The following is a 23,576-nucleotide window of genomic DNA, read 5'->3' as shown; positions in this document are numbered from 1 at the left end:
ATTTAACAAAAACCCACCAATTCACTATCTCAAAAAATTAGAATATGGTGACATGCCAATCAGCTAATCAACTCAAAACACCTGCAAAGGTTTCCTGAGCCTTCAAAATGGTCTCTCAGTTTGGTTCACTAGGCTACACAATCATGGGGAAGACTGCTGATCTGACAGTTGTCCAGAAGACAATCACTGACACCCTTCACAAGGAGGGTAAGCCACAAACATTCATTGCCAAAGAAGCTGGCTGTTCACAGAGTGCTGTATCCAAGCATGTTAACAGAAAGTTGAGTGGAAGGAAAAAGTGTGGAAGAAAAAGATGCACAACCAACCGAGAGAACCGCAGCCTTATGAGGATTGTCAAGCAAAATCGATTCAAGAATTTGGGTGAACTTCACAAGGAATGGACTGAGACTGGGGTCAAGGCATCAAGAGCCACCACACACAGACGTGTCAAGGAATTTGGCTACAGTTGTCGTATTCCTCTTGTTAAGCCACTCCTGAACCACAGACAACGTCAGAGGCGTCTTACCTGGGCTAAGGAGAAGAAGAACTGGACTGTTGCCCAGTGGTCCAAAGTCCTCTTTTCAGATGAGAGCAAGTTTTGTATTTCATTTGGAAACCAAGGTCCTAGAGTCTGGAGGAAGGGTGGAGAAGCTCATAGCCCAAGTTGCTTGAAGTCCAGTGTTAAGTGTCCACAGTCTGTGATGATTTGAGGTGCAATGTCATCTGCTGGTGTTGGTTCATTGTGTTTTTTGAAAACAAAAGTCACTGCACCCATTTACCAAGAAATTTTGGAGCACTTCATGCTTCCTTCTGCTGACCAGCTTTTTAAAGATGCTGATTTCATTTTCCAGCAGGAATTGGCACCTGCACACACTGCCAAAAGCATCAAAAGTTGGTTAAATGACCATGGTGTTGGTGTGCTTGACTGGCCAGCAAACTCACCAGACCTGAACCCCATAGAGAATCTATGGTGTATTGTCAAGAGGAAAATGAGAAACAAGAGACCAAAAAATGCAGATGAGCTGAAGGCCACTGTCAAAGAAACCTGGGCTTCCATACCACCTCAGCAGTGCCACAAACTGATCACCTCCATGCCACGCCGAATTGAGGCAGTAATTAAAGTAAAAGGAGCCCCTACCAAGTATTGAGTACATATACAGTAAATGAACATACTTTCCAGAAGGCCAACAATTCACTAAAAATGTTTTTTTTATTGGTCTTATGATGTATTCTAATTTGAGATAGTGAATTGGTGGGTTTTTGTTAAATGTGAGCCAAAATCATCACAATTAAAAGAACCAAAGACTTAAACTACTTCAGTCTGTGTGCATTGAATTTATTTAATACATGAGTTTCACAATTTGAGTTGAATTACTGAAATAAATGAACTTTTCCACGACATTCTAATTATTGAGATGCACCTGTATGTATATATACAGTGCATCCGGAAAGTATTCACAGCGCTTCACTTTTTCCACATTTTGTTATGTTACAGTCTTATTCCAAAATGGATTAAATTCATTATTTTCCTCAAAATTCTACAAACAATACCCCATAATGACAACCAGAAAGAAGTTTGTTTGAAATCTTTGCAAATTTATTAAAAATAAATAAATAAAATAAAATAAAAAACCAAAAAATCACATGTACATAAGTATTCACAGCCTTTGCCATGACACTCAAAATTGAGCTCAGGTGCATCCTGTTTCCACTGATCATCCTTGAGATGTTTCTACAACTTGATTGGAGTCCACCTGTGGTAAATTCAGTTGATTGGACATAATTTGGAAAGGCACACACCTGTCTATATAAGGTCCAACAGTTAACCGTGCATGTCTGAGCACAAACCAAGCCATGAAGTCCAAGGAATTGCCTGTAGACCTCCGAGACAGGATTGTATCTAGGCACAGATCTGGGGAAGGGTACAGAATAATTTCTGCAGCATTGAAGGTCCCAATGAGCACAGTGGCCTCCATCATCCGTAAATGGAAGAAGTTTGGAACCACCAGGACTCTTCCTAGAGCTGGCCGCCCGGCCAAACTGAGCGATCGGGGGAGATGGGCCTTAGTCAGGGAGGTGACCAAGAACCCGATGGTCACTCTGACAGAGCTCCAGCATTTCTCTGTGGAGAGAGGAGAACCTTCCAGAAGAACAACCATCTCTGCAGCACTCCACCAATCAGGCCTGTATGGTAGAGTGGCCAGACGGAAGCCACTCCTCAGTAAAAGGCACATGACAGCCCGCCTGGAGTTTGCCAAAAGGCACCTGAAGGACTCTCAGACCATGAGAAACAAAGATTGAACTCTTTGGCCTGAATGGCAAGCGTCATGTCTGGAGGAAACCAGGCACCGCTCATCACCTGGCCAATACCATCCCTACAGTGAAGCATGGTGGTGGCAGCATCATGCTGTGGGGATGTTTTTCAGCGGCAGGAACTGGGAGACTAGTCAGAATCGAGGGAAAGATGAATTCAGCAATGTACAGAGACATCCTTGATGAAAACCTGCTCCAGAGCGCTCTGGACCTCAGACTGGGGCGAAGATTCATCTTCCAACAGGACAACAACCCTAAGCACACAGCCAAGATAACAAAGGAGTAGCTACAGGACAACTCTGTGAATGTCCTTGAGTGGCCCAGACTTGAACCTGATTGAACATCTCTGGAAAGATCTGAAAATGGCTGTGCACCGACACTCCCCATCCAATCTGATGGAGCTTGAGGGGTCCTGCAAAGAAGAATGGGAGAAACTGCCCAAAAATAGGTGTGCCAAGCTTGTAGCATCATACTCAAAAAGACTTGAGGCTGTAATTGGTGCCAAAGGTGCTTCAACAAAGTATTGAGCAAAGGCTGTGAATACTTATGTAGATGTGATTTTTTTTTTCGTTTTTTATTTTTAATACATTTGCAAAGATTTCAAACAAACTTCATTCACGTTATCATTATGGGGTATTGTTTGTAGAATTTTGAGGAAAATAATGAATTTAATCCATTTTGGAATAAGGCTGTAACATAACAAAATGTGGAAAAAGTGAAGCGCTGTGAATACTTTCCGGATGCACTGTATATATATATATATATATATATATATATATATATATATATATATATATATATATATATGCAGATAAATGCTGCTTTTTATTACTACAGTATGTATTGCTAGTCTGTCAAACGGCTGTGTAATGCGACAAGTGTGTTGGAGAAGTGTCTCACTTTCTGGCCACTCCGCTGGCTAGCACAGATGTTTTCAGCACCGCGAAAGGAGAGCCGAGTTCATCAGTGTCTCCCGCCAGTATATAGCCTCTCCACAGCAAGCCTCATGCATAGTCTCCTTGTGGTGACAGATGGAAACTGGGTACCATGTGGCCCCAGGCTAGATATGCAGGGACTCGGAGAAGGTCTGGCCCCCCAGACGTGCGGCATACAGGCCCCCAGCATGGGGACGTGCCCTGGTGCCCACGAACTGGCCCCCAGCTATGGGTAAATAGCAGGGAAGATGGAGCCCTTCAGACCTGTAAGGCAGTTCATCAGAGAGAAGGCTACTCTGACAAAAACCTACAACTTGGCAGTCGCCTTGGCCATTTTGACTCGCTGAGCTACTGAGGAAGGACACCAAGTCTAAAGAGTAGACTCAGTGTGCGTGAGCTGATCTCCACTTTAAACAACCAGCGCAGGGGGGATGAGAGAAAACAAAGACCTGTAGCGACGGGAAAGAGGCGAAAACAGCAGGTGCAAGATGGCACTGGGAGCTGCAGTTTCGATCCTGCATGCAGGCGGCTCAGGAACATGGGTCGTTTGGTTGTTGACCAGAGGCAAAAACACCATTCGGCAGCACCCTGAGTGTCCAAGCAGCCCTCTTTAGGGACAGCTCTGCTTGCTCCACATGGAGGAGGGCCTAGAAAAGGTGGCCTAAACCAAGCTTGCCTCACCCAAACCCGGTTGCATCTCTAGACGCAGTCCGACAAGAAAGAAAAAGCATCACCTATGACATGCATGCTGGAACGTACACTCATGTCACCTTCTACCACAAATTCCTGTGGTAAGTGGACACCAAGGACAAACTCGTCATATTGGGGGACTTCAATGCCAGGGTAGGACGTGACTCTGAGATGTGGAGGGGAGTCCTAGGGAAACACGACATCAGCAAGTGCAACGATAATGGCCGGAACTCTTACTGTAATTCTGTGTAGAACATGGGCTGTTCATTACATACACCCTGTTCCAGCAGGAGGACAGATTCAAGGCCACCTGAAGACACCCCCGTTCCAAGCACTGGCACCTCCTGGACTACACCCTGGTACCCAGTGGGACATTAAAGACATATTACACACCAGAGTGATGCCCAGCACCGACTGCTACACTGACCACAGACTGGTCTGCTGCAAAGCTGCTTTTACCTTCAAACCCTCTCCCAAGAGAAAAGGTCCTCAGACCAAAAAGCTCCAGGTTTAGCAACTCCAGAGCCCTGAAGTGAAATTGGATCTCCAGGCTAAGGTCAGAGAGTCTGTCGCAGACCCTGTCCAACAGTGGGAGCAGCTCAAGGAGGCACTGCAGGAGGCCTCAGTCGAAGTCATAGGCTTCTCAACCAGGAGACATCAGGACTCTTGGAAAGGAAACGCACATGCCACAAGCATGTCCTTGCTAGGCCCAATGACAATGCCGCAAAAGACATCTATCGAGAAGCTGCAGTACCCTCCAGTCCAAGCTGCACACCCTCAAGAATGACTGGTGGATTGCTCTCACAGAACGCATTCAAGGTCTGGCTGATACAGGGGACATTGTCTCCTTCTATAAGGCACTCAGGACAGTGTATGGCCCCAGTCACCAAGTACAAGCACCATTCTGCTCTGTCGATGGGTTAACTCTCCTGACGGACAACAACGCTATCATGCAGCACTGGTCAGAGCACTTTGAGAACCTCTTCAGCGAGGAGCATTCCGTGCAGGAGCCCTCGCTGGACCTGATCCCCCAGGCAGAAGCAAAGCTGAACCTTGACCACCCACCAAACCCCTTCAAGACTGAGAAGGCCATTACCCAGCTGAGACCAGGGAAGTCATCTGGCAAGGATGGAATCCCAGCAGAAGTCTTCCAGCAAGGCAGCGACTTCTTGCAAGAAAAATGGGAGAGCCTGTTTACTGCTTGCTGGGAGAGCGAGACCATCCCACAGGACCTCAGAGACGCAATCGTTATCCTCCTGTACAAGAACAAGGGCGAGAAATCAGACTGCCAATTACAGGAGCATCACATTACTCTCCATTGCTGGACAGATTCTAGCTCGTATCCTCCTGAACAGGCCCACCCAAGCTCCTCATCATCCTCCGCCAGCTCCACGAGTGTCAGTTGGGGCAGGTCAGACTAGCCGGCTCCCTGTCAGACAGTTTCCCCATCTCCAATGGCATAAAGCAGGGATGTGTACTTGCCCCAACACTCTTCTCCATCTTCTTTAGTATGATGCTCCGCAAAGCCAAGGACAACATAGTCAAGGACAACATAGCAGATGGTGTTTACATCCACTTCCGGACCGATGGCAGCATCTTCAATCTGCGGCGTCTGCTTGCCAAGATGAAGACCCTGGAGCAGCTGGTCCTGGAGCTCCTGTTTGTGGATGACTGCGCCTTGATTGCTCGCACAGAGGAGACACTACAACGCATACTCAACTGCTTTGCGAAGGCAGCAAATGCACTTGGCCACACAATCAGCCTAAAGAAGACAGAGGTTATGTGTGCGGCACACTAAAGGGTTCATCTGGGAGGCTGGTACATCAGCCTCCACCAGGTGAACCCTTTAGTGCGCCGCAAATCACCATCAGTGGCACCAAACTCAATGCAGTGCAGCACTTCACGTACCTGGGCAGTGTCCAGTGATCATGATCAAATAATGATCAAATCATGTCCAATGATGCCACAACCAGAAAAGACCTAGACAACTGCCTATCCGAAGCAAACAGCTCCTTCGGGCACATTGCTAAGAGAGCATGGTAAGACCACTCTCTGCGCCTCTTCAAGAAGCTAAAGGTATACAGAGTGGTTGTAGTCCTCACCCTACTATATGGAGCAGAGACATGGGTCTTGTACAGGAAGCAGGTGCATCTGCTAGAACGCTTCCACCAACGCTGCCTATGCACCATCCTCAACATCAAATGGCAAGAGTTCATCTCCAACGTGGAGATGCTAGAGAATATATTTTTATATGGAATTTGGAAGAAATGTTGTCAGTACTTTATAGAATAAAACAAAAATTTTACTCAAACACATACCTATAAATAGCAAATACAGAAAAACTGATAATTTTGCAGTGGTCTCTTATTTTTTTCCAGAGCTATATACACACACACACACACACACACACACACACACATTGGATATTCTGGCAGTGGTATAGTTATTGTAGTTACACATCTTGTGTGTGTTTGGTGTGTAATTAGTGCTGTGGACCGAAGGTTAACATCTAGAACATGTGAAACTGCTATTCACTGTTTTTGAGCAAAAAATACAATATTTTATTTAATAAGAACAAAAAATAAGAGAGCTGCTGTAGGGGAATATTAAGGGTGGGATTTGATTGCATCAGGAATTCCAACAGAAATTAATTGGATGGTAAAAAGCGAGCATACGGCAGCCTAGAACAATGCCTAAATAGCTGTAGTTATTTAAATAACTTTTGCTATCTTGATAAAAGATTACAAATACTTTTTTCAGCTTTATATAACATGAACCAATGAATCACGCACAATGTGATCAGTAATATGTAAAAACAAAGTAAACAACCTATTTTGATTTCACGCTGACTTTAAACTCTGAAAATGAGACTTCAGTTGCCTCTAGAAACAAAAAGAAAATGACAGCAGCTCAATTTATCAGTGTGGTGTTCTGTCTGTGCCATCTGCTCAGAATACACCACTGATGAGCTCAGAGAGATGCCGATCAAGAGCTTTTCATAGTGCATGAGTTAGACCGGTGGTGAAAACGTCGTTCCTCAAGCTTGTTGTTCAGGAGAATAACATGAAGATCAGAGAGATATAAACATTGAATGGAGATTAATCTGAGAAAACAATCTTTACACAAGTACACAAAATCAGACTTGAATGTTTGGCCAATGCATTACACATATGCAGTGTTTTTGTGCAAGTAAAAACTCAAAGTGATGTGCTAATGTAACACACTCCAAATGTAAGCCACCACAACATGATAAGGTATTGAATGTCTCGAGCCAATAAGGATGTTTAAGCATTTTGAGTGCTTCAATGCAGGACAGGGGTCTCTTCAAGTGTCTCGCTATCCAACCCTTTTATGCTTCACTACGGGACGTTTCGTTGCCCACTAAAATATATGACAATAGGCATCCCGAATAGGACGTTGGCCAGCTGTAAATCCTAGCAGCATTAAACATTGCATATGCCACCTCTCCTGCTTTTTAGGCTGTTGTCTGAGACGAATATTGTAATGTGTGGATATGGCGAACCTTCGCAAGTTTGCATTGTTACTGTCACAACTAATGTGAATGTGAGAGCAAAAGCGACTGCAGTCTGAACAAAAACAAATCAGATCTGTCCACAAATAACCTGCAGTTTAAACAGTCAGTCTGAAAAAATGGATTTGAGAAAAAAATCAGATTTTTCCTGCAGTGTGAACAAAGCCCTTAACTTGAAAGAGAAAACTGACTTTTGGAGAAGACACTGACATTTAAAAAAAAAAAAAAATTTCTAGCAGTGCTGAGAATACAATTACAGTCTGAAACATTTTGCGACACAACGGCAAATTAAATTGAGTTTGCTTAGCTACAATAAAAGTGTCTGCATACACAAACTAGTGTAGAGTATATATGGGGCTTTACAGAGCACGGAGTAAATGTTTAATCCCCTCCTGAACACCAAGCATCTTCTACACAAGCTCCACACAGGGCTTTATTTGTCTGTACCTGAAGGGTTTAGGTGGCAGGATGCTGAATCTGGTCTTCTCCAGCATCTTGCGGATCTTGTTGCGTCCTCCAGACACTGTGTTGGCCTTCATCTTCCTGTGACTCTTGTTGTCAGTAGGAAACTCCATGTCTCCAGGCAGATCGGGGATGGAGAAGCGGTTGCTCTTCTTCTCCTGAATCTTGGGGATGTGAGGACCACCGTTCTTCTTCTCGTGCCACACACGGCTCTGAAGCTCTTTGAAAACTACAACAGAGATGTGATGTACAGTCATGGGTGTAAAAATGCATTAATGCTTTGGTCTGGCAATGAAAACACTCAATGCTAGAATTTAATAATCGATAATAATTTACATTTCTATAATAATACCCAAAACTGTGTGCTAAGCATCTTTAATGAGAGAATGAACTATATGCTACTCATCACATTGTGAATTTCAAATGATAGGCTGAGCAAAATCCACAGGTTCTCAAATTTAAGAATTCACCGTCCATCTAAGAAATCAGGAAATAGTCACTGTTCTACAATCTCAATTATAATTTTTTACATTACATTAACATTTTTATTTATGAAAAGAGGCAAGCATTCAGGCACATTCACAGCCAATCAGAACATATTTCAGGTATAATGACAGTTATGAGGGGCGAGATGTTACTCCAATGAGATTTGACTGTGAATGGAGCTACTTAGAGCAACAGCCACAGAAATAGAAACCAAGCGACCAACAAAATGTACTGATGCTTTTCACTTGTCACGGTTGATCAGGAGAAACTCAAATTCACATTGCTTAAGATAAGTTCATTTGAAACAATTTGGAAAGAATGTGGCAAAGTGATATGCTCCTGAAATGTGGTCAACATACCTTGAACTACATCACAGCCATGCAGTTATAGAACATTAACACCCTTGAAATGTGTGTCAACCAATTAGAATCAATAATTCAATGCCGTAGTATAAGAATATGTTTGTGGGTGTTTTTTTTCTATACATTCTGTGACGTACCAAAGATGTTGGTCTTTACAGTCAAAGCAAGGTGTGTATTGTTCTTCAGAATGTCCATCGCTTTGGAATACGAGATGTTCTCAAAGTTCTGCCCATTGATCTCCATTATCTAAACAAGAGACAACAGGAGAAATGTATATAGGATAATGTATATACTGTATATATTTAAATATTAACATGGCAAATGTTCTTTTGAATGTGTTAGTGTAACAGCGATGAAGAGAAGAGTGTGTTCAGCACCTGATCACCACGTTTGAGTCCGGCCTCTGCAGCTTTACTGGCCTTCTCCACGCTCTCAATGAAGATACCGAAGCCCCGCTCACTGCCACCCTGCACTGCGAAGAAAAGTGGAGACTCTCTAGATGGCTTCTGAAGGGTGATCTGACGACACTTGGCTTTAGCAGCACACGCGATGTTCAGCAGCCGCAGATGACCCTTCATTTTCTGAGACAGAGTCATGAAACAGTTAATGTACTGTACTTTAATGTATGAGCTGAAATATTCTTCTAAAAACCTTCGTTTGTGTTCAGCAGGAGAAAGAAAGTTATACACATCTGGGATGACATGAGGGTGAGTAAATGATGAGAGCATTTTAATTTTTGGGTGAACTATCCATTTAAAAAAAAAAAAAAACATTGTATACATGCTTTGGCTTCATCTGGAAATATTTTTGTTTGAGCAGCAAAAGCAGACAGTGATAGGCCAATTATTGAGTCTAAAATGGAAATTACTAAATGTTAACTTTTTGTTTATAGAACTGTGGTATAAAAGCAATATTACACTCACAATCACACTATCGTTAAGAATATCAGCACGGTTGTGATTATCTGCAGCCACAGTGCTGATATTCAGTACAACAGCACGACTTCTAGTGTTGATATTCCTTAAAGCTGAAGCGTGCAACTTTTTTGAGCCATTTGTGGGTCAACTGTAAACACTATATAAACACTAAAACTGACTCTGTGGCACTAAATTAAATCTGCTGTCTTTGTTTTGAGCAACCCGTCCAGTCTGACACAACAACACTGACTCAACCAATGGTGTGAGTTAGGGCAGCGATAGCATTAAAGCTAAAGAGTGTAAATTCTGAGTTACCTAGCACCAACAAATTTAAAAAATAATCACAGATTTCAGAAAACACCTCCCATTTTCCATTGGTTGTACATTCAGGTAGTCCCACCCAAAACTTACACCATTGGTTGAGCCAATGTTTCTGTATCAGGTTGGATGAGTCGCTCAAAACAGAGATATTAAAGTGCCACAGAGCCAAAGTGTTAAACTTTTAGTTGAAATCAACCTACAAATGGCTTACTTATAGTTGACTTTGCATACTCAGTACAGACACAAGAAAAAAAAATATATATAAAAAAAAATTAGACACTTCAGCTTTAAATGAATCTTGCAAATTTAGTTTGTTTTATTTTGTATGTCATGTGACTCACTGAGGAATCCAGTAACTTCTCAAAGTCCTCCAGGAACTGAGCCATGACAGGATCTCCTTCAAAATCATTAAAATGATTGTTCACCCACAACAACACGATCCTCGTCACCTGCAGGAGAAAGCAGAGGTCATGTGATTCGGAGTAAAAACCTCATGTTTGATGATTTGATGAAATGAATATGTTGCTGAGATACAAGCACCTGAACCCACACACAAACATACTGACCGTGTCTCTCAGACTGTCCACTTTGAACCATTCCAGCAGTTTCTTGCCCACTTCCATGGGGCTGGACAGGAAGGTGCGGTATGTGAGCAGGAAGTCCTCTATGTAAGTGGGGTCCACCACTGATGGCTCCTCCACTAGATGCATGATCAGACGCTCTGGGGTGCCCTGATACAGACAGAAATAAAACACATAATAAACACAAATCATTATAAACAACAGATCATGACTTCTACTTCAGCACAGAAGGAATCACGTGTCTGAAGCGAACATCACAAAAAGCAGCCCTTCTCTAGAGGATCAGAAACCAACACTAGCCGGCCTGAAACTGTCCAGAAACTGAACTGAAAGAGTATGAAAACACTATCTTATGTAAACCAGACTTAAAGTGTGAAAGTTGATTTTGAGTGCAGTGACACAAAAAATCTGCAAAGAAAACATTTTCAGAAGGAAGACAGTAAACTACTACAGTACTTCAAAAACAATAGTGAGAGACATATGGGAAATCAAACCTTGGACAATCAACTTCAAGTCAACTAATTAAATTTCCATAAAACAGCCTTATTATAAAACATAAGCCATTGGTTTTTAAATGGACTTTTTGTATTTTTGTAAAATTTTTAACATGTTCCATGTACTACACTGTTCACACTTTACCTTGGGTTATACACACCAGGGTTGCATTGTATACGGTGCTAAGGTAGTATCACGATACTAAAGCTTCAAAATACTGGTGGTGCCACAGTATTTTTAAAACAGTAGTACCGTAAGTTATGTGTGGTAGTAAATATTATTTTAGCTAAAAACCTTCATTTGAATCAGACCTTTAAAGTAGTCTTTTCGAGTGCCATCCACTTCACGCAGTGCCCTTTAAGAGCGTAAAATGCTGTTTAGAATTTGCCCCTTATATGGTATTTTTTATTTTTCAATGTGTGGCTTTCCCATGCTTCAAATACACACGTATGAATCCCAGTGTGTTAATTTGGCAGTTGTGTCTCCTTATGGATAATATGGATTTAAATAAAACTTTGGAGAGTGAGAACATTTAAAAAAAAAAAAAAAAAACACAAAATTCACCAAGTGGATTTTGGAATTATTTTGGGTTTTGCCTGATGAGACTGGGAAAATCCATCTGCCATGAATGTCTACATAGATTTCAAGTCAAAGGGGGAAACGCCAGCAACTTTATTAACATCCCACTGCCTCTGCAGAATACACACAGGTTAGTGCCACTTCATTTAACCTAAATGCTTTATCTTAACATTTACTGATGTTCGAAATATCGAATGTTGCACTCGTTTCATTTTTTCCAATTACGAATGCACGGTGGCGGTAACTTTGCACTTAGGATTGCCGCCAATTTGCGATCAAGCCGGTGTGTGTGTGTGTGTGTGTGTGTGTATTCTGCATTCCTGCTGCTGTTTTCCAGGAGAGAGGGGCTAAAGCGGTTGTAATAAAGAAACAGCAGCTCAAAACAGTCTGTTCAATGTTACAGTATCTTTATATGTTACCAACATTCAAATAATCACAGAAATAATAGAATAAAAGTTTAAAAACATTGTCGTTTGAACTGGCTGTTTTGATCAAACTAAGAATGTATTAGGTAACAAGTTAGTCCATTTGAGCCTTCTCCCTGTTCATCCATTAGTTATTTTCACCACTTTTTGAGCTACAAGTGGAATGGCTAGTTTTTAGGAACCACTATGACAAACTGTATATAGAATTAACACTCTGTCGTGTGGTATTGTAATACTACTTGGTATCATGATACTTTAGCTGTTATAGTATCATAAGATATGATTATGGTATAGTGACAACCCTAAAACACACTGTAATTCATACTGAAGTCTTCATAACTTGAGGTGTTCACTGCTTTTCAAAATTACTAGTGTGAAACGCTGCTTAACCCAAGGTTAAAAGTGGCATTAACCCAGGGTAAGTCAACCTGAAATGCCATTCATAACTGATTTTACTGACATTTTTTTGACTTTCGAAGTATTTGAAGGACAAGTTAACAAGTTAAATTTCGAGAAATTTTCTGCATGCCATTCCATTATAAAATACAAAACATACAAACCGCGTTTACTATTGGCAAGATTTAGAAAAGCTGCATGGACCTACAACAAGAACTACACTACCCATGATGCTAAGAGAAAGATACGCCAGAGAATCACGGCACACAAACCACAGGCAAAGAGTCCAGCAGTGATCGCTCACTCCCATGAGGAATATTTTCAGAATATTTTTAATATAATCATCGCCCTGCCTCTCCTCATAGAAGTCCTTCAGCCAGGCTCACAACGGGAGTGGGCAAATGATGAGGCACGCCTGATGTGAATACAGCCTCATCACACCTGCCTTTAAAACTGAGAGCATGTTTCTCCTTTAAAACTCCATTGCATGCACGTTGGTGTCCTCGCAGGTCCAGGAGCAGAGCGAGGAGGAACCCTGGTGTGGGTTAGATGAGTCACCGGAGAATACTGCACATGTCATGGTCGATGGGCTAGGAAGCCGGGCCACCTTCCCCTCACACTCACTGCAGCCTCCAGGGAAGTTATACCGCCCCTCGCACACTGGAACCAGGAGGGGAGTGTGTGCATCCGTCAGACCCTACTTACGCCCTGGACTGTCCTATTTACACTCCCCGACCTGCACTAAGACCCCGTCTCACCACGAGGAAAGCCAGATTCCCAATTTCTTTCATACACTTTCCGCCAAGGACACATTATTTTCTCCGTTTTGGACTTTTATGTTGTTTATTATTTAAAATAAACGCCCCTCCAAGACCTGACACCACTCCAACTGTGTCTGTCTCTTGCTTACCCCACTACAACTTACAATCAACTTTAAATCACAAGTCTTATATTTTTCCACCGTTTTCAATTTGATTACGTCACTCGCAAAGCTTCATGGGATTGTAGTTAATTCATGCATTTAAGACAAAGTCTTGTACTTTTAAATCAAATTTTATAATGTAGTGATTCACCTCAGAGCAGGTTGGTTTGGTTCATGGCTCAGAACTCTTTTTTGAATTTTATGAAACCCTATGTAAAAAACTGAATGGGAAAATACACTCACTGTGCACTTTAATAGGAACACTCTGATCCTAGTAAAGTGCCCGACGTGGTCTTCTGCGGTTGCAGCTCATTCACCTCAAGTTTCAACGTGTTTTGCATTCTGAGATGCTATTCTGCTCACTACGATTGTACAGAGGGGTTATCTGGGTTACCGTAGCCTTTCTGTCAGCTTGAACCAGTCTGGTCATTCTCTGTTGACCTCTCTCATCAACAAGGCGTTTCCGTCCGCAGAACTGCCGCTCACTGGATGTTTTTTGTTTTTGGCACCATTCTGAGTAAATTCTAGAGACTGTTGTGCATGAAAATCCCAGGAGATCAGCAGTTACAGAAATACACAAACCAGCCCGTCTGGCACCAACAATCATGCCATGGTCGAAATCACTGAGATCACATTTTTTCTCCATTCTGATGGTTGATGTGAAAATTAACTGAAGCTCCTGACCTGTATTGCACAGCAGCCACACGATTGGCTGATTAGATAATCGCACGAATAAGTAGGTGTGCAAGTGTTCCTAATAAAGTGCTCGGTGAGTGTACTTCCGGAACAAAGACAGCTGAAAAAGTGGACAGGCACTGTTGCGCTCTATAGCTCACACATCCTTGGTGATGTCACCCTCGAGACAAACGTATTTTCAGTGGCGGAGCATGTTATTTACATTTTGATGAAAGATTATGTAGACAAAATTGTTTTTCTTGCACATTAAGACCAAGAATATCCTCACCTTAATGACGATGTGGCCCTTCCTGGTCCCGGTGCGGTCTAGCTCTCTGTGCTCCTTTACCATGACGATCTCGCCCTCCTCCTCCACCTTGTGTGTGTTCTGCTCCACATGGTTGAGGATGCGGCAGTAGTCCTCTTGAGCGATGCACACGAACTGATCCACAACAACATGAGGAACAGCAATGAACTGATAGTACAGCACAACGTTACTCTGCACCAGACACGGATAATCCAACAGCAGCAGTGTGCATTCATTGTGCACACTCATGAGTGAGAGTACAGAGTTAGCGTGCTCAGTGTGTGTTAGAAGATGCGTGTGTGGACTGTGTGAGAAATGGAGTCATGGTGTAAGAGGAAGTCGAGGTACAGTCAGCGTTTACGGAATCAGAAGTGACACTGTAAAAAAAACTGTTGCTCTAGTGCAGCTATATTAGGAGGCATTTACATTTCAGGACCTGATGATGGAGACTACAGTGTGTTCAGACATCTCTGTTCCTTTAATGATAACAACGTTCACTCTGTCAAATGAGCACACTGTGAGCAAGTGAACACATAAAAATTGGGCTTAATGTAATTCAAAGAAATAGTTCAACCAAAAATGAAAACTCCTTCTAGACCCAATGGACATTCTTTTATCAGTGGAACACAAAATGAGATTTTAGGCTGAATGACAGCCAGTCACTTCCATTGTATGGAAAGATAAAACGATCAAAGTAAAAGGTAAAGGAGGTTGTCAGTCCCTAACATTCTGCCAAACATCTTCTCCTGTCTTCCACAGAAAAAATAAAGTCACACAGGTCTGGAACAACATTTTTTGGTGAACAATTGACCCTTCACCTAGCCCAGCCTTAAAAGCGCTTCGGATCAATCCTGTCTTAGCAAATGTTGCTAAGACACACGTTTGCTATTTTCTGAAAGCATCATAAAAGTAGCATTAAAGTAGCATTCCAAGTCTTCTCAAGCCATATGAGGTCTTTGTAAAAAAAAAAAAAAAAAAAAAAAAAAGACCCATGTTTTAATTCATTGTTCACTGAAAAGCTCTCAAATCTCAGTTGTGCTTCTGCTTATTCAAATTTGTCACATCACAATCTGTCATGAGAACCACGACAACCAATGCCATTTGGTCTCATTAATGTCAAACCTGGTGTTGCACATCCTGACGTGCCAATTTTCAATATGCATAAGCGCAAATGAGATACAAGCACTTTGATGGATAATCTGCTCTACTTCACCATTTGTGTTCCACGGATCAATGAAACTCATGCGGGTTTCGAATGACATGAGGGCGAGAAAATTATGCACTTTCCATTTTTGGGTGAACAATCAGTTTAATTTATCTAATTGGTGTCATCATAGACATATAGCAAATTATTGCACTTTAAACATAATTCCGGCAAGTGTGATCTGTATAAATGACATAAAGATAATGTGAACAACTAGAATTGGTCTTACCTGGCAGTCGTCTCCTCTGGTGCGCACCACCCCATTCATGAACTGTCTGTCTAAAGACGGTGAGATGCCAAAACTATTGCCCATGCACAGGATCTCTGCTCGGCTGTCTCCATAAGTGATCTCCACAGCACCGTTCAGGATCACGTACCACAGGTCCAACTGCACACAAAACACTCATCAGTGGACTATGATAACGGACTGTACACTCAACATGTCTACAAACTCAGATTCTATATGATTCAACATGTGACACTTTAAAAAGATTACACACTTGTTAGTAAAGAAATACAATGAGATTTATGCAGATTAGAACTATTCTTAAGATCATGTTATTATGGAGATAAGATGTGATAGTGTCATTGACATTCCTTTGGCAGTAATTTTACCATAGCAAACGCTCTTTATGCTTTTGTGTGACACAGCTGCTGGCAGAAGGCCCTTTCCAAGAATAGCCTGTATACTGGTGTCCAATTGTTTTTTCAAAGCAATAAAGGCACCAATCTCATAATCTTTACAGAGAAAGCAATTACATATATTGTCAAACATACAATTAACATAGCATGAAAAGCAGAAAAATTGTGTTTTCGGCCTGTCCCACCTCAGAGATCTTTACCTTCTTGATTGTATCAAACAATCAAAATCATAGAACAATGTCATAATTTTGACATAATCTGTTGAATTGATCTTTAATTGTAGGGAAGCAAATGTTATTAACATATTGTAATTACTAGAAATATACTATTCAGCTGAACAATTAAAACTGTACTACTCAGCTTTGCATTGCAACCCTGTTAACCCATTATGTCCAAAATGTTTATAAGATGGCAAAAATTGCTCATCTAAAATGAATATAAAATACAACTTCTCCTATAATATTAAGTTTGACCACCTCAGGGTGACGATCAATATCTTCTGAGGGTTAAGCACCTTTCACTGATACCTTTTAGAAAAAGAACACAAATTTGACTTAATTTTTAACAGTTTCAAGTTCTGTGTTTACACTATTCATGGAAAGTTCCAGAAACCGCAACAAATATTCAGAAACGTCTTGACCTTTCCTTGCTTCCTCTCTTTTATTTATCTTTCTCATCAGCACAGAAATCGTGCTTGTTTTATTAACCTTCACTTTTGCCCACACACACACATATACACACACACACACACACACACACATGTTGGCTTAGCTATCCTTATGAGGATTCTCCATAGACATAATGATTTTTATACTGTACCAACACACACACACACACAACACAGCATCAATGCTGAATGTGTCATTCAAACTATCTTGTTTTAAACTCATTTATGACATGCTCTGTGGAGCTTTAGAGAGTCTGTCTGTGTTTCATGACTGATGGCACAAAACACCCTTTTAAGAAAGCTCAGAGAAGCTGCACTGCTCTCTTGAGGAGCATGGGAATACAGTAGAGTGAGAAATTGTAGTACAGAGGCTCAAGAGGAACAAAGCTGCTGCTTTAGTATAATGAATCTGATCATGAGCCATTACTTGACAGGAAGCATGAAGTCTTGAAATACACTAGATCAGACAGATGTGGCTGCTGTACAGGCAGTTCTGTTCTGTGTGATGTTTAAAGTCAATCTAAAACTGCAACACAGTAACCCATTTTACTTCCATAGCATGCTTTTTTCCCTGGGTAAAACAGCATATTTAACGAATATGGTGGGACCTGATTTTATCCTTTGGGAAATGATTGGATGGTGAAAAGTGGGCATTCCATACCAGAACGAACTCAGACCTGAATGTGTGTTTGGAGTGGACTGTTGAGGACTTGTTCTCTCCTCAAACATCATCGTAAAAACGTATTTTTGGCTTTTTGACCGGGATGTAGAGGCTGAATGTCAAGGCCACCCTCCAGAACATCCTCATGTGTCACAATGCTAAAGTTTATTTTTTAAATCTATTATTATTCACTATTAACCCTATAACGCAGATTTTATCAAATATGATACACAACGTTTGACAACTCCTGTTTCATACTCTGTTCAAGCTGTCAAGCTAAACATGTTTCACATGTTTATAGCACCATCTAGTGGTTATTTTTGAAAAAAAAAAAGTGGTTTCAATGTTTATATCAATCCATTTAAAATGGCGGCGGGCTTGCGTGAAAATTTACTCTTAAAGTATGTTGGGATAAATGACAGCTTATTTTAATAAAGTAAAAGTAACAGTAATGATTATATTGTTACTGATATTTTAAAGTGAGTATTTGCTGAATATAAACAACTTTGTGCTTGGTTAAAAAAATATATATATATATTGTTTTATTGAAAAAGCCAGTTGAAATTACATGTTACAACAGGCTTTTGAGGTATATCTCTCAATCTCCATTCCATTCCATTCATGCCCACTATATATAAAAAATAAATAAATAAATTAGTTCTAACTGGTAATCTCCATTTTTCAGTCCAACATAAAATCTCTCCAAAATAAAAGAACTTGTTCAATTCAAGTAAAAGGAAAGTGCAATCTACATTTAGCAATCCAACAACAAAATAAATGAAACAAATGTAAAATTCAAGTCACTTTCAGGAGGAAAGAGGATTTTGGTTTTCCAAAAAGAGGACACCTTTTTTTTTTTTTTGCTTCGCGGGGGGATAATAGGGTTCAAAACAGCAACTATGAATGCAAACTTCAATACATTGAAAGAGACACTCTATTAGCATAACAGAAATATATGGACATTTTTATTTATTTAAAATAAAATATTTGATGCCATGAGTGTACCTTCATTTACTATTACTATTATTTTGAATGGCCATGGAAAATGAAGCAATGTGATGATAATTTTACCTGGTCGCAAAAAGTAGTCCGTTAATTTACCTGATGAACTTTCACCTTTTGCTGACTCTTTATGCTTCTCAGAGCTAATGTGTGCTTCTAAATCACGTGCATCTTTATTAGCAACTGACACATAAGTGCCAGCTTTACATGTCATACATTCTGCTTCCCACGGATCTCGACCTGGACGAAAGCATGGGAATTTTTTGTGCAAATCTTCTGTAAATTTGCACTTTCGTTTGGGCATTGTTTCAACTCAGCTGTCATTTGCTGCTACTGTCAATCAACTGTTTGATGCCGAACACAACAGCGCTTCGTGCGTTCGTGGAGAGATTGACAGGCAGGAATTTGGCCAATAGTTGCTGCAAGCCTCTTTTAATTGACCAATTGGTGTGCGAGAAGGCGGGACTTACAAAGAGGGGTTAAAGCAATGCAAATATTCGCGCACACACAATGAAGTATTAGACCAGATACACATCATAATGCAACTAAAGCCGAATCCCGGACATTTTCGCAAATTTAGAAATCCCTGCCGGACACTTTTTTAAGGTCCGAAAAAGAGGACATGTCCGGAAAAGAGAGGACGTATGGTCACCCTACATTAGCAGCGGTGCAGAAATTACTTTTAACATGGGGGTGATGAGGAAACATTTAGAAAATCAATTTTAAGTGACTACTACTAACAAAAACACATGTTGTAATACTAGTATGTCATGCTTGGGTGGGGACAAAAAGTAAACAGGACTTACGGTGCTGCCTTGCTGCCGTCTTGACAAAGTGCTCTAGGATGCTTTCGCTTCAAGTGTTCGTTCATGGCGGTTGTACTGCTGTGATAAGCCATTTCCAATTTGCATAGCTTACACAGCACCACATTGTTGGGTCTCTGGCTAAAATACTCCCACGCTTTAGATGACCGTGGGCGAGTTTTTTTTAGCTGCAGCTTGTTCTTCGGGGGAATCCATACTTAAACCGGGCGCTGCCATTTTAATTACTCCATTGCGACACGCCGACGCATGTTATGCAAATCGACATATTTCTGTAATCGATGACGTCGATTATGTCGATGAATCATCCCAGCTCTACATATAAGAGTTCACTGTACTTTAAAAACATACTGTATTTTTCAAAAAAAGCATTTATTGGAACAAAGCTGCAAAAACACCTCATTCTCCTCTTCATCACACAGAGGCTCATTAATGCATGACCACCTCCACAGCAAGAAATCAACACCTAGATTTACATCATCGCACCCATAACTCCACCATTGCTGCTCAGTCGGAAAGGTCAAGAGGAGAAAGCAGGACAGACAGGCCTACTTTTCCTGCATACCAAAGGGGACTTTGGTGACTGACGTCTTTGACTGTTGTCATATGTCTTGTGCCGCTTTAAGACGCTGTGGCAAAAAGGAGACCCCCATTCTGTTTCTTTCTGCTGCACTGCAACGTGCTTTTTTGAGCATAAACACATCCTGGTCGCGTTCTGGGGGTCAACATTTAGTCTTAAAGAGCAACAGAGCCAGGACAGAGACAGGGTGGAAAATTACCATATATTACTGAAATATGACTGTTTTTGCTTGAAAAAACAAAGCAAAACAACAACATTACTAATATTATAATTGGACTGAAAAATCTTTGAAAATCTTAATGTGCATGCTTTTTGCACTAAACATTCAGACTTTGTATGAATAGATCCCTTACATCTGACTGTAAGTGTAAATTGTGTTGACCTCAAATAAACTAATAGCTGTTGTCTGGGGGTTAAAGAAAATATTAAATTAATAGTGTGTCTCTACCTCCTGTTTGTCGTGGAGTATGATGGTTCCCTCCTGTTCCACCACCTCGAACAACATGACCCCACACAACTCCCTCCTCACAGACATGGTCATGTTAGCAAATGCCGGCAGCTGATGCATGAACTCCAGGAGCTGCTCTGTAGAGAGAGAGAGAGAGAGAAAAGAGTGAGAGAGAGAGAGAGAGCTTCATATATGTGCTACTATATGATCTTGACTTCATGGCTATGTAAGGGCTGTTTGACAGTTTGTCCTTCATATGGACTCCGGTTCTGGTTTTTAATATTTAATTTTACACACCGGAAAATGAAACATACCAGGGCATAAAAAGCAATACAAAATCTCAATATGTATTTGTGACAAGGTCTCTCACTTTCTTCTCAAAGAGGAAGCAAGGGCCGGGTAAACGTTCAACACAAGTCTTTTATTTTACACACTTTCTCGGCTAAAATAACAAGATTTGCTTTTCAACACAACACAAAACACAGAACACTCTACTGCATGTGTCTCTCTCTCTCTCTCCTCTGGCGGACTGGACTGCTCTTTTATATCCCTCTCAACTCTCACTGCAAACAAAAACAGCCGTTAGAGATAATTTCCCACTTACTGTTCTTCCTCTCGCGACCTCACTCTCCACAGACGTCGCTCGGCCACACCCCTATCACCACATACCCTCATTGCCTGACTCAGGCCGGGGAGCCATCCGGCCTGTGACTTACTCCCCCCCATTTCTAGAGAGGAAATCCGCCACAGCCATCTGCGCCCCCGGCCTGTGGACCACCTCAAACTTAAAAGGCTGGAGAGCCAGATACCAACGTGTGATCCGCGCGTACTTCATGTGATGGAGCCACTGGAGCAGGGCGTGGTCCAAACAGAGGGTGAAAGCACGCCCCAACAGATAGTACCGGAGGGTGAGGACCGCTCACTTGATGGCCAAACACTCCTTCTCTATCGTGCTGTACTTAGTCTCCCTAAGTGAGAGTTTGCGACTAATGTAAAGCATGGGGTGCTCCTCCCCCTCCACTATCTGGGACAGTACCGCTCCCAACCCCCTGTCCGATGCATCCATCTGCAAGATAAAAGGGAGAGAGAAGACAGGAGAGTGCAATAACGGCCTGCCGTAAAGTGCTGCTTTCACCTGCATGAACGCCTGCTGACACGGCTCCGTCCACTGGGACCAGATCTGGTGCCCCCTTTTTAGTAAGATCAGTCAGTGGTCTGTTGATGGTCAAATAGTTAGGCACAAACCTACGATAATTGCCAGCCAGCCCCAGGAACTATCCTTTTTGGTCTTAGGCCTCGGGCAGGCTGCTATCGCTGCAGTCTTATCAATTTGGGGCCACACCTGTCCATGACCCAAGTGGAAGCCCAGATACCGTACTTCCACCTGTCCAATTGCACACTCCTTAGGGTTTGCCTTGATTCCCACCCATCTCAAAGACTTCAGGACAGACCTCAGATGCTGCAGGTGCCGCTGCCAGTCAGTACTGTAAATAATGATGTCATCAAGATAGGGCGGTCTAAGGATTCTGTCCATGAGCTGCTGAAACGTAGTCGGGGCCCCGAACAAACCGAAAGGGAGGGTGACAAATTGTTGTAAGCCAAACGGTGTGGAAAATGCCGTTTTTTCACGGGACATGGGAGTTAAGGGGATCTGCCAATATCCCTTTTTCAAATCCAGTGTCGAATAAAAGCGAGCCACGCCTAACCAATCAAGCAGTTCATCAAACCGAGGCATTGGGTACGTATCAAATTTGGACACCGCATTGAATTTTCTATAATCCACACAGAACTGGACTGAGCCATCACTCTTCGGAATCAGCACCACCGGGCTGGCCCAGTCACTGTGGCATTCTTCTATTACCCCCATATCGAGCATAGCTTTTAATTCTACCACCTGTTTTTTGTGTTCAGGTAATGGTAGGGACGACTGCCTATCACTACCTCACCGTTTTGATATGGTGCTCTATGAGATTCATATGACCGGGAAGAGGCAAGAACATGTTGGGAGAATTCTCCTTGCAACCTGGCAACCTCCGTGACTTTTGATGGTGAGAGGTGGCCTCCGCAAGTGACCAAGGTGACTCGATCAGTGGCTTTTAAGTTCACCTCTGGTCCGAGCTCCTCCCTCGCCAAAAGTCGTGGGGATCGCCTCTCTCCATGGTTTTAGGAGATTGTGGTGGTAAATCTGACGTGCTCCACCTCTATCCGTTCATTTAACCTCATAATCGAGTTCCCCGACTCGCCATGTGACCTCAAAGGGCCCTTGCCACTTGGTGAGTTATTTAGAGCTCAATGCGGGAGTAATACAATAACTTTATCTCCTGGTGCAAATTCCCATAGCTGAGTACTCCTATTATACAGCCGGCTTTGACGTTCTTGAGCCTGGAGAAAATTCTCCTGTGTTAACTTCCCAAGTGTGTGGAGTTTTGCTCTCAGGTCAAGAATGTATTGAATTTCGTTTTTGCGGTTTGTAGGACGTCGAGCATGCAGCGCGGTCGACGCCCATACAATAATTCAAATGGGGAGAACCCCGTGGAGGCTTGCGGGACCTCTCATACTGCAAATAATAGGGGCTCGAGCCACTTGTCCCAATTCCGAGCGTTTTCGTGCACAAATTTACGAATCATATTCTTTAGTGTCTGATTAAATCGTTCAACCAAACTGTCCGTTTGGGAGGTGGAAAATGCTGGTCCATCTCTATTTAATCCCCAATAATTCGTACAGTTCACATAGTGTACGTGATATAATTGTTGTGCCCTGATCAGTGAGGATTTCTTTCGGAGTGCTGAGATGTTGCACAGAGGTACTGCTTACGGATATCGCATTGCGTAGTCCACCAGAACCAACACATAGCGATGCCCGCGTGCCATCCACTCTAATGGCCCGATGAGGTCCATGCCAATTCTTTCGAAGGGGTCCTTGATCAATTGGAGGGGGCGCAATGGTGTTTTTGGGGTGACCGCGGGATTCACCAACTGACATTCATGGCATGCTGCACACCACCTGCAAACACCCCCGTGAATGCCCACCCAATAGAAATGGGCCAGCAGACGGTCTAGTGTTTTTCCCTGCCGTAAGTGACCTGCCTACGGATTATAATGAGCCGTATGGAATAACATTTCAGTACTAACAATTAGGTTGTATCCTCCTTTG

General features: G+C 42.1%; 1 protein-coding gene across 7 annotated transcripts in view; it reads right to left on the bottom strand.

Annotated features, from left to right (window-relative positions):
- LOC127430641 (rap guanine nucleotide exchange factor 6-like) overlaps window positions 1–23,576 on the bottom strand; it is a 194,494-nt gene that overhangs the window by 43,003 nt on the left and 127,915 nt on the right. For all 7 annotated transcript variants that reach the window (XM_051680548.1, XM_051680554.1, XM_051680549.1 and 4 more), the window contains 8 exons: window positions 20,424–20,560; window positions 15,832–15,990; window positions 14,381–14,533; window positions 10,585–10,749; window positions 10,360–10,467; window positions 9,158–9,361; window positions 8,918–9,026; window positions 7,918–8,161 (listed from right to left, as the gene is read on the bottom strand). In XM_051680548.1, coding sequence (XP_051536508.1) covers window positions 7,918–8,161; window positions 8,918–9,026; window positions 9,158–9,361; window positions 10,360–10,467; window positions 10,585–10,749; window positions 14,381–14,533; window positions 15,832–15,990; window positions 20,424–20,560 — 1,279 coding nt within the window. The remainder of the gene's footprint in view (window positions 1–7,917; window positions 8,162–8,917; window positions 9,027–9,157; window positions 9,362–10,359; window positions 10,468–10,584; window positions 10,750–14,380; window positions 14,534–15,831; window positions 15,991–20,423; window positions 20,561–23,576) is intronic.

This window comes from Myxocyprinus asiaticus, chromosome 40 (assembly GCF_019703515.2).
Source record: "Myxocyprinus asiaticus isolate MX2 ecotype Aquarium Trade chromosome 40, UBuf_Myxa_2, whole genome shotgun sequence".
In the NCBI taxonomy this organism is placed as follows: Eukaryota; Metazoa; Chordata; class Actinopteri; order Cypriniformes; family Catostomidae; genus Myxocyprinus; species Myxocyprinus asiaticus.
Note: the sequence above shows the minus strand (reverse complement) of the source record. Positions and strands in the feature narration are given on the sequence as shown.